General features: G+C 49.5%; 1 protein-coding gene across 1 annotated transcript in view; it reads right to left on the reverse strand.

The window, feature by feature from the left end:
• Positions 1–11497, reverse strand: part of LOC104289995 (aryl hydrocarbon receptor-like) — a 29640-nt gene extending 18143 nt beyond the window's left edge. The window contains exons 1-2 of the mRNA XM_009889045.1: positions 11457–11497; positions 6581–6768 (exon numbers count right to left, since the gene is read on the reverse strand). Coding sequence (XP_009887347.1) covers positions 6581–6768; positions 11457–11497 — 229 coding nt within the window. The remainder of the gene's footprint in view (positions 1–6580; positions 6769–11456) is intronic.
• Positions 11498–11504: the final 7 nt, after the last annotated feature.

Raw genomic sequence — 11504 nt, forward strand, 5'->3', positions numbered from 1 at the left:
TGCTAATTGGTTTGCAGATAGAAGCTCAGTGCTGGTCTGGCTGAGAGGTTCAGCGATTTTTTACACAAGTGACAAAACCTTTAACTGCCTTTAAGGCAGGTTTTGATAGTACCAGAGTTGTCGTTGCTATCTACCAGCACTCAAAGGCTGGATCTGATGAGCAAAGCTTGGAAGAGACCAAGCCCTGAACCTCCACCTTGCCATGTTTTACCCATATAACCTTGGGCAAGATTGAAACTTTCCTGATGCTCAAAGCGAGCTCTGACCCTGAGAGCATGGAGGTGCTTCATCAAGTTCAGGTGAAGAGTGAACACAGCACTGCCCAACTACTACAGGTCCCCCTCTGAGGTATAGCCAACTGCACAGGGCAAGCTGTTCCCCTAGGTGTGCATCAGCCACAAACTGGTGACAAGTGCATGCTGCCAAGCAAAGGAAGAGGGAAATCTGGACTTCTGCATCTGTTCCTCCTCCTGACTACAGGGAAGAGTCAGACCCAGGGGACATAGCCATCCTGCTGGCACACAGCGCATGTCATCTGAGGGCCACCATGGCTTGAGATACACATCTCCCATATGCGAAGCCTGAGACAGTGCTGCCTTCAGCTTCACCAGCAGTGGTTTGTGCAACCACCATGGTACTCTTAGGAGAGTCAGGAGACAAATCCTGCTGGCTTTTATACTGTAGAATGGCTTGCCTAAAACATGCTGAGATTTTAGCAACTGGTCTCAAAGTCCAGTCCCACCCAACCCCAGGGGAATGAGTGGTTCAGGAGCTGACAAGCAGAGCCGATACACATGATTTCCCTGAACACCCAACTCCAAACTTGCATGCGGACCTTACCTTTTTTTTTTTTTTTTTTTTTGCACAGGGAATACTGTGATACCAGGCAGAAGAGAGCTGTGCAACATCTGCAGCACTTGCACCAGGGGACAGACAAGTTACAGCAGATGTGTGTATGCCCCAAACAAGCCTATGGAGGCACAGAGCTTTGAGGACTCTCCTCCCAATGTCTGAAGCTTGTAATTTCCAGCAAACTACAAATTTTTCTGGTTTCTCATTAAAGCATGGACAGAAAAGAGAACATTTAAAAGTAAAGGGGATTTAAAAGATGATCCAGTGCACCACTACCCTGCAACAGCATCTCCTGGTTTCCAAACAGGCCCACGCTCCAGGACCAAGTTCAAATCCCTGAAACACCTTCTTTCAACTTTCAAAAATTAAATCCTTTTGAGCTTCCAGCTGCAACCCTGCTGCCTGCTTATTTAACTGCGGACCCCAATCCTGATCCTTCCCAGGTGGGAGAGGGAAGGATGCAGAAACACCTGTGCATCTGCTACTGACCCACGGCTCTCATGGCTGGCTCTCACCTTGGCCATTCCCTGCACTGTCCCCACCAACCAGCTCTTCCTCATACCCCAAGGAAGATCATGGTGAGCTAAAAAGCAGTGTTATGGGGGAGTGATGCAGGGATCGCCTCCAAAGTGAAAATCATGCTCAGTCTGAGATGCAAACTGGTGGAAACACCAGGAATTGGTCATTTTTTCCATGAAGAGTAATCAACCCCCAAAATAGCACATGATCAGAAGATCAGAAAAGCCGCAGAGCTTGTCAGAAAACACTGACCATCCTTGCTGAGCTTTCAGTCCATCCACAGAAGTTGATACTATTTCTGTCCTTCTTAGAGGTCTTATAAAATGTTTCTAAACCAGATCCTTCTCCACCAGTTGCTGCTTGTTCATGGCATCTGCATGGCAAATGATTTATGTTGACCTAGGCCAGCATCACTAGTGCCACGTGTATTTATATGAGCCTGCGGGTTACTGCCTGCTGGTGTCAGAGGGGAGGGCTCTGGGAAAAGCTGAAATTCCTGGGATATTATCAGCAAAAACCTCCACGCTGGACCAACACAGGTCTCTGAAGCTGTCCAGAGAAGGCTATGCGCCGATTTTCCTGCTTCGGGTGGCCAGGCAGCAGATCAAAATGGGATAACAGAGCAGCTCCAACCAAGGGCTGCAGTTGGACAAGCTCAGTCTATCTACAAACCTGGCATGGCCAAAACAAACTTCTGGACACCAGCACAGAGCCTGGCCAGCTCAAATACCAGTGAAGTTTCCCCAATACCTCAAGCAGGTGTTGCATGCTCTTCAGGACAGTGTAGTCCTCTCTATCTGGAAAGGGAGGTATGTGGATCCTTCCACCACCCTCAAGAAGCAACCAGCTGAATACCTGTCACCTCTACAGGGTCTTCCTGAGGTAGTTTTCAAACCAGCAAAAGCTGTATCAGGGCAGCAGGAGGAAATGCCAGCTGATGCAGACATGTCAGGGAGGACCATAGGACAGTTCAGAAGAAGCATTGTCCATCTTGTCTTGTACCAGTCTCTCCCTAGACATTTGAAATTAAACCAAAAAAGCCAAGAAACCCACCACCAGCAACAAAAAGCCAATCCCAGTTTGGTTTGTCTCTACTCCCAGAAGCTGTATGGGAGACAGCTCAGGCTGTATGGGAGATAAAGCAGGGAAGGAGAGCTAGCAGAAGGACACCAAATGGTGGGCAGCAGCTAATTCCTCCCACCTTTCACAACAATTGATCTATCTCCTGCCCCAAGGACTCAAATACCTGCTGCAAGGACACAAAACCAAGAGAAGGCAGAGCCTCAGATGGGCTTTTGAGCACATGCTGCATTTCTTGCAAGAACCACCTCTAGCAGTACATGGGATTTTTACTTTTAACCTGTGACACAGACCAGGCAGGCATACGCCCAGCGTCACCCGCCAGCATCCACCTCCCTGCTGGACTGGTTATAACCACATACTTTGGCTCCACGTAAACTCTGTTAACCCTGTGCCTAGAAGAAAAGGCAAGTGCCCTTGAAGTCCTTGAAAAGAGGAACCCTTTATCACTATGGCACCAATTAAAGCTGCCTGGAGACAAGGTAATGGGCTTGGGCTGCTAATGGAGAGAGTTTGAGGCAGCAGAGGACAGGGATGCTTGCCAGGCAATGCCACACTCTTGTGCTGCAGGAGAAGAGCCTGCATGAAGCAAAAAGCAGACAACAGCAAAACTGAAACAGAAAGCAGGGCACATGGGATTTCACCACCTCCCCCTGAAACGGCTGATGCAATACACCATGAAAAGGCTGCCATGACTTGCAGATGACATAGGTCTTCATCAGGCAGGGCTCGAACTGAGGTCGACCTTGATGAATCGGTGGGATGATCTGAAGTCAAACAAGATGAACTTCAGAGCAGACATGGGCAAAGCAAGTTTGGGGCTGGAAATCAAAGGCACAGTGGCCAAATGGGAGTAATTGGCCTGGCAGAACAGATCTCCAAGGAGGGGACAAGGCTGCCACTGAACATGAATCCATGCAATGATGACTGCTTTCCTGAAGCAGCTCTCATGCAGGAAGCACATGATGAGCACATCCACTGGGAACTACTGCTGCTTGGAGGCAGGAGTCCCAGCTGGAGAGCTTGGCACAGGGGTCTCCTCCTGGGGACCAGCATCCCCAGCTGGAGAGGGCCCTGGGAGAGCTCCCAAGGGACAGGTTACAAATCTGGCATTGGGCAAAAGCTAAGGGAACCAAGTTTATTCACTCAGAGGGGAGAAGATGTGATAGAAGCCTTAAAGTATAGAAAGATGCTGGCTTCCTGCCCTCCACATGCTCTGCCTTCACCAGGGTCCATCACTCATTCCATCAAGCTCAACACACTGGAGATTAAATGTGTGCTTGTCTGTATGTCCTGACCCCATTCCATGCCATGCCAGGCACACACACCAGTCCATGCCTCCCCCACTGCCCAGGCACTGCTTTGTGGCATTTAAGCAACCGCTTTTATAAGTGGGTTGTGAAAGCAATCCCTGGCAGCCTTTCAAGCTTTACTTGCACTGCAGCCTGCAGTTCATGTCCTGGCAGGCAGAGGAGCGTGGCGACTCACAGGCATGGCAACCCCCCCAGCCAGGCTCTACACCCCTATTTTCCCTCTTAGCTGGACTCATCAGCCCAGATACATGTTGGGTGCTGCTGAGTCCAGCCCTATCAGTAAGGACGGCTGATTGCTGCCTTTCTTTGAACATCAGTGGAGAAAGCAATGCAGGTTAGTGCTCTGTTAGCACTGCCTTGGATGGAAGGACCTGTTGCATCCTCAAATCATCACATCTTGCCATCATGGCATTAGGCTGCTTACCCAGCTACTCACCCTGCATCTCAGACAGGCAGACAGTGAATCCTGTTTCCCAGGTTTGCCCCCCAAAAAGCAGACAATGGAGGAAGAGGCAATCAGCAAGTCTTGCTTTTAGTCCAACCTTGCCTTTGAGGAGCTCCACAGTCTCCAAAATGCATCCAATGCTGTGCATGCAGCAATCACCCCTCTTGTGCAAAGGCAGCCAGCACAAGACATTTCCCCTCCACAGCAAGGTGCTTCTTCGCACCCCCATCATGTCCTTTGGAGTCCTGCTCCCAGCAAGTACCTCCTGTGTCACAGCCTTTTGGACCCAGCCACAGCCAGCCAGTACCAGCACAGGTTCAGCAAAGCCTTCAGCAGCTGGTAACACTTAGGAAGATGTGCCAGAGGTGCTCAGAGAACAGCTAACACCACAAGAGAGGTCAGGCCAGCACCTGGGGTCAAGCAGCTGGCATCTCTAGGGCAAGGATGAGGGCCCATTAAATCCACACCCACACTAGGTGGTCTGCCAGCCACCCTCAAATCCTTCGCAGAGGTAGCACACTGTTGTGATGATCCAACACTGCCCCATGGATGGAAGTTGGAAGAACAGGAGGGATCTGCTCTGGTTCCTACCTGAGAAACCAGCTCTGCAGGAGAGATCCCACCATTGCAGCCCCATGTGTGAGCTACAGCTTCAGGACTAGGAGCTGAACCATCTGCAACTCCTGGGCCTGGAAGAGGTTCCTCAGCAGGGTACAGTGTGAGCACATCAGTACAAAACTTCCATGGGCTATGGCTGGCGCACAAGGGCAGCCAGCAGGCCGGTGAACCCAGGGCAGCTCAGCTGGCCTCCTTTTTGCAGTATTTTTCTTGCTCATAAAGGCAGCACCACATCAGATGTGTAGTGTGTACAGGGGATCCCTACTTCCCAAAGTAAAGGTCTGCAGAAAAACCCTGGAGCCCCCAGCACAAGTTTTTTCACCAGCAGGAACTACATCAGATACATCAACAACAGCTGCAAATCCAGAGAGTAATCGCTGCTGTGACCTGTGAGCAGGAAAAAGGGAGCTACATGCACAGCAGGGAAAAATACATCAGAAAGTCCCTGGTGCCAAGAGCAGAAGCAAAATAGCAGCGATATCCAGCCACAATCACTCTCCTGGTACAGTTGCTGCCCTGTACCAGGGTCTACACAGTGGCAGGGCTGCAGAGAGGCAAACGCAAGGAGATTGGCTTTCCAGGCGCATCAGCTCAACCCTCCATCCTGGAAATATGAACTGGGGTCTCTGGGTATGAGGCATCACCATCAATCTCATAGAAACGCTCATTAGAGAAATATAAAAGACTCACCACAGCTGAGCCCAGCAGGGCCAGGGTGCCAAGTGCACCAGTAAACCACCAACATGAGACACCCACTCCCACACCCTCCACCGAGGAAGAAAGGCGATAAAAATGAGCTAACAATATGCCAAACCGAACAAGGGCCTTAAGAGCAGCCTTGTTTAGCTTGCCAATCTCAACAAGCAGAGCAGTCCTGTGCAACATCTCCTACCACACTTGCCCAGCAGAGACAGCTGCCCACAGTTCCTGGGGACTTTCAATTTAATTCATAAACTGCAGTTCCAGTTAGATGAGGGAAATGTTACCGTTCTGCAAGACACACTGTTTTACCTGTTGCTCCCTTCTTCACCGTGGGCTGGTGGGAGCAGAACACAAGAGGGTTTTCAGACATGAAGGAGAGGTAGTATGGTTGCTAACGAGAAGTAGACTGAGAAACTTTGCAGGAGGTCTCAGCTGCACCCAACTGCCCCCCTCAACCCATGGTGCTGTTTCTTTGCTGGACACCCCCTCCAAAAGCAATGGGGACAGGGTCCTCTACTCCCAACACTCCCACAACCTCTCCTGAATCACTTGCCTGCCTGCTGTCTACCTCTGACTCTGTTTCCAAGACCCTGCTAGGTGGTCTCGCTTTCCCAAGGACGTTGCTTTTCTGAGACACCAACCACCCATAACTGATCGAAGAGTATTAGATTTGGGTGTGCAGCACCCAAAAATGAAGTTGATTCCTTCCAGAGGAGACATGGATAAAAATCTGTGTCATTGCAGCAAAAGGCCTAAGGAGTAGATAGCCCTTGAGCATAGCATCTCTTCAGCAACAATTGCCAATTCCTCCACATTTCTGAAGATGCGGCACTTTCCTACCCAGTTTACCAGGGCATTTTCAGGCCAGTACCTCAGCTAAAGATCCAACACTGATGCATTAACAAACAAGGGTCTGATACCACAACTCATCTTCAGGAGACACAACTGTCTATCCCAAGGCAAACATGGCTCAGGATGGGATGCGAGCCATGCAGTGGGGATTGATTCCAGGAGCTTTTCCAGCCCTCGCAACACCAACACAGTCACTCACCCAGCAAGTAGCTCTTCACCTTCAGGTATCCAACAGCCAGTCGGAGAACAGAGAGTTTATCAAGCCTGACACGTACATCTTCAGGGAAGGGTAGCAAGCCAGTCAGCTTGTTCAGCTCCTGGTTGAGTCTGTCTCTATGCCGCTTGGAGGGGTTGGACTTCACACCCTCAAGGGGTGATGGTTTGGGGCTGGAAGAGGCAAATGAGAGTTTAATCAAACTGGGCCTGTCCAACAGGCTCTTTCCAAACCCAGTATTGAATTTAGTGCAGCCACAACAACAGTAAAACATCAGGTGGCCAAAGTAAGGCCATGCAGCAGCAAGAGCAAGTTCCAGCAAGCCCACAAGGCAATAGCTGGAGGAGACTTGGCAATCCTAGCTGGCCACCTTGTGCAGCCCTAGGCATGATGTTCTCCATCTGGAGTGTGGGGCAATCCTCAGATGGACACCTTAATGTGCAGCCTGGCTGAAAGAACTCAGCTGGATACTACAGCTTTGCTCCCACCACTGAACCTCGGCAGGGAAGAGGACAGAGCCATCAGAGCATCACTTGGAAATCTGGTTAGGTTTTCCACCCACATGCTGCTCTGTGCACCCTTTCTCCTTTTCTTCCTCATCCCATACCCTTCCTACACAGCAGATCTCTCCCTGGCCATGGTCCCCATGCTCAGATGAGGTCCTCACCATGGCAAGCACTACCTTGAGTTGCTCAGAGGATTCAGATAGCTATCCTGTCTGCCCAGGAGCAAGTAGCCCTTAGCAATAAGCATGCTAACAAATAGCAAGAATGGAAAGTGGGAAGGTCTAAAAATATTTATTTGAATTTGTTTCAGTTAGCTTTTTCTAAATTTCCTCTGACTGCTCAGAGCTTTTCAAGTTTCTGTGCTTACTAATATGACAAAAAGAAACACATGTGAAAGCCAGTGACAGCACCTGGGAGGAATAACCCCACGCACCACTATAGGTTAGGGGCTGGCCAGCTGGAAAGCAGCTCTGTGGAAAGGGATCTGGGAGTCCTAGTGGACAACAAGTTGACCATGAGCCAGCAATGTGCCCTTGTGGCCAAGAAGGCCAATAGTATCCTGGCGTGCATTAAAAAGAGCATGGCCAGCAGGTCGAGGGAAGTCATCCTTCCCCCCTATTCTGCCCTGGTGAGTTTGTTCAGCCTGGAGAAAAGACGACTGAGAGGGAACCTCATCAATGCTTATAAATATCTAAAGGGTCAAGGGGATAGGGCCAGACTCTTTTCAGTGATGCCCAGCGACAGGACAAGGGGCAATGGGCAAAAATTGGAACACAGGAATCCACACAAATCCACAGGAAATTCCATCTCAACATGAGGAAAAACTTCTTTGCTTTGAGGGTGACAGAGCAGTGGAACACGCTGCCCAGAGAGGTTGTGGAGTCTGCTGCTCTGGAGATACTCAAAACCTGCCTAGATGCATTTCTGTCCAACCTCCTCTAGGTGAACCTGCTTTGGCAGGGGGGTTGGACTAGATGATCTCCAAAGGTCCCTTCCAACCCCTACTGTTCTGCGACTTGAACAAAGAGATACTGCATAGGGTGTTTTAGGGAACAGAACTTAAGAAAACAGTAGATTTTTAAAACTTGCTCTCTTACAGTCTTCTGATTTCTGATCCTTTCAGACAGGCACTTCCAACCTAAAACAATTGATGCCAAACTTAGGCTCTGAGACCAACTCTCAGTCTGCAGAAGGAGCAGGGTCCACAAGAGCAGCTCTTGTCTCTCAAGCACATATGGGGACCTGTCTCCATCAGCTGCAGTTATTACACAAGCTACAACTGTAGTCACAGCCACAGCAGTAAGAGGTTAGTTAATGACTTTAACAAGTCTTGGATGTCACCTTGTCTCCTTTGGTTTTTAATGCCAATTTGAATTCTCTAGCTTGAAAAAAAACCTTTAGACCTCCACTCTGTATTTGGTTACACTGCATCCCCTAACATGCAACCCATATTGTTTTGATGTAATTTGACTAACCACAAGCTCACTCTCTGCAGGCATCCTTGCTTATAAAGCAGCTTCGGGTAATAGGATCTGCCAATATTTAGCAGCAATTTAAGCTCTCCCCTCTAATACCTCTCTCAAATCTCATCTGGCAGGACTGCTCACATGTGTGACAAGAGAGGAAATGAGTATTAAATGAAATGCAGCAAGATGTCTGTTGAATTTTCATTGTAGAGAGCTACCAAGGGGTCTGCTAAGCACAGATGGAAAATCGTACCATTCCTCCAGAAAAGCTCAATCACGCTGTTTTGTAACATAAGCATCAGGAGGAATATACCCTGCTTTTCAGAGAGGTTGGGTGCAACTCATCACCAAACTTATGCATACAAGCTGGGCAAGACACACTGGCACCAGTGCTTTTATGCACTCCATTAGCCAGTGGCTTAAACACTTTTGAAATCACAGTCACTCAGCAGGAGGAAAAAAAATTACTCTGTCTCTGATAAAAAAAAAAAAAAGAGGTGAAGAAAATTATTCTGTGTTTCCTCAGATATCATTTAAAGAAAAGTCCTCTGCACACTCACTATCCAAATCTAGCCCACAAACAGCCAGAAAGAAGATAAAATGAGACTGGAGATAAGCAGAGAGTGCTTCTTTGTATGGGAGTGGATAAAATGCAGATGTAACAGGCTCTCTTGAATAGTCTGGCCAAGCACTGAAAATGCTCTGGCTGTGACACATGGGGTGACACAGCCAGCACTGAAGCACCACAAGGCTAAAGGAGGACGTTCCAGCATCTCTGTTCCTGCATGTGCCCAGCTGCAGCACACAGGGTGCTTCACAACCACCCTTGAGAGGAGGGACAACAAACAGGAACATGGCTCTGGTGACGGCAGGCAGCTCTTTTGGCAGCCCATTTCCATGGGCAAACATTGCACCCTGTGCCCAGGAATTCCCAGGGCCAGAGGCTCCACACACAGTTCTCCATCCTTAGGGATGCCACAGGGAAACAGCTTCCAGGTACTCATCGCTGACAAATCTCTTCACTCTCTGTCAGGTAGTTATGAAGCTCCTATGAGAGAGCAGGCAGGGCCAAGAAAACCACCAGCCCCCATCACACACACACTTGCCAATGGAAAGGCATTGGCTTGAGCACAACCACATTATTAGCCATTAATCTGCACAGGTGAAGACTACAGGAAACAACATTACCCCCTGCTCACAGAAACAGTGAAGCTTGGTCTAGATGTTTAAAAGCTGTTTAAATTCCCTGCCCTTAGGGCTGTCTCTATCCACACTGCAGGGCAAAGCTCTGGCAGTCTCTGCCAGCCCCGGGCACCAAGCGAGGCTGTCCTAGGGAGCACAGCCTGAGCAGAGCACACTGAACCCTGGAGTTCAACAAAGCAGCTCAACACCTGCGCAACAAGCAAGGAAAAGGCATTTTAAAGAGGTCTGAACCCCCATTCTGCTTGCAGGAGCAGTCTTATGAAACGGATACAGTGCAAAGCTCATTGCAGCTGTCCCACAAAGTTCACAATGAAGCTGCTGAGAAAAGCTGCTGACCCCCGTGCAGACAAGCCAGAGCAGAGCTGCAGGGAAAGCTCTGCTCCAAGAAGGGCAAAGGCTACGCTGCTGTAGTGTTGTTTTTCCCCAGTTGCCCTTTGAACAAGGATCCCAGCAGGAAGTTTACCACTTTTGCATGCTGGCAAGTACTGAGGGTTACTAACTATTAACAACAGTTGACGTTGCCCTGGCTGATATATTGTCTCCTAATTTTTCATTTTGTTTTAATATGTAAAAAAACCTGAGCAAACTACAGAGGGACTAGAGAACTCCCTAACCCCATCCTTCCCTCCCCACCTGGCTGGCCACGCATCCCACTGCTCCCAGCCCTGCTCTTCCTGGCCTCTCCCAGCAGGACCCTGCTGCAAGATCTGCCCGGTCACAGAAGAATATAGCATCTTCCAATTCCCTGCAGTACCAGGGATCAAGATCCTCTCTGCTCCAAAGAAACACCTTCTCCCACATCCTGAGCCACACAAATCCAGCCCAAACCCTCGGTCTGGCCCCACCAGCCCCACCACAGGGGGTTGCACAGCCCAACCACCACACCCTTGCCACTCCAAGGTCATCAGGAGAAAGGTTTGAAGCAGAACAACTGTGCTTCGCATCTTCACACTTCTTTAAGACTCCCTAATAAACACCCAAGAGAGGCTCTGGCTCACCTTCTCACTATAGGTTTATAATGTTGATGCTCCCTCCTTCATCCTAGGCTTTGGCTCAGCTTAACATTTCACCATACGTTTATGACATTGATGTTCGCTCTTCCATCCCAGGTTTGGGCTCAGCTCATCTGTCTCCCCCCAGTGGCTCCCAGAAATATATACACCTGGTAACCTGAGGTCAACAGGCTGATGTGACTTCAGAGAAGGTATGGGGGGAGGCAGAGGGGTCCCAAAGTCAGGCAGCTCCAGCAACGCATCAGGGGGGGATAGGGGATCATTTTGCTAATTAACCATTGCTGTACATTTGATTTACGCAGAAGCTGAAACATAAGCCAGCCAGCAACTCAAACCAGAGGACAGCTGAGCATCTCAAATTCTCCAACAAGCTTCCTCACAGGAACACTGGGGATGCAGGACAATTATAGTCAGGATTTTTATTTTTCCTCCAGCATGCCAGAACCTGCAAAGCATTAGCTCCAATTAACCCTAATTAAAACAGAGTAGCTCAAGCATACTGTCTCCCTACCTCTTTTGCTTCTTCACATCAGAGCAGCTTAACGCAGTTTCCCATAACCAGTTTGGCTCTTGCAGACTGGTTTTCTGCCACCCTGCCCTGTCCCACACACCTGCAAAGCTGTCGCCCCCGGGTGTCACCGGAGGAAACCCCCTCCCCCTCCTCTGCACCCACCTCTTCGGTACCGGCTTCTTCCTTTTCCTCCCGACGTACATCCCGCCG

The sequence above is a fragment of the Charadrius vociferus genome, unplaced genomic scaffold (genome assembly GCF_000708025.1).
Source record: "Charadrius vociferus isolate BGI_N301 unplaced genomic scaffold, ASM70802v2 scaffold361, whole genome shotgun sequence".
Taxonomy (NCBI): Eukaryota; Metazoa; Chordata; class Aves; order Charadriiformes; family Charadriidae; genus Charadrius; species Charadrius vociferus.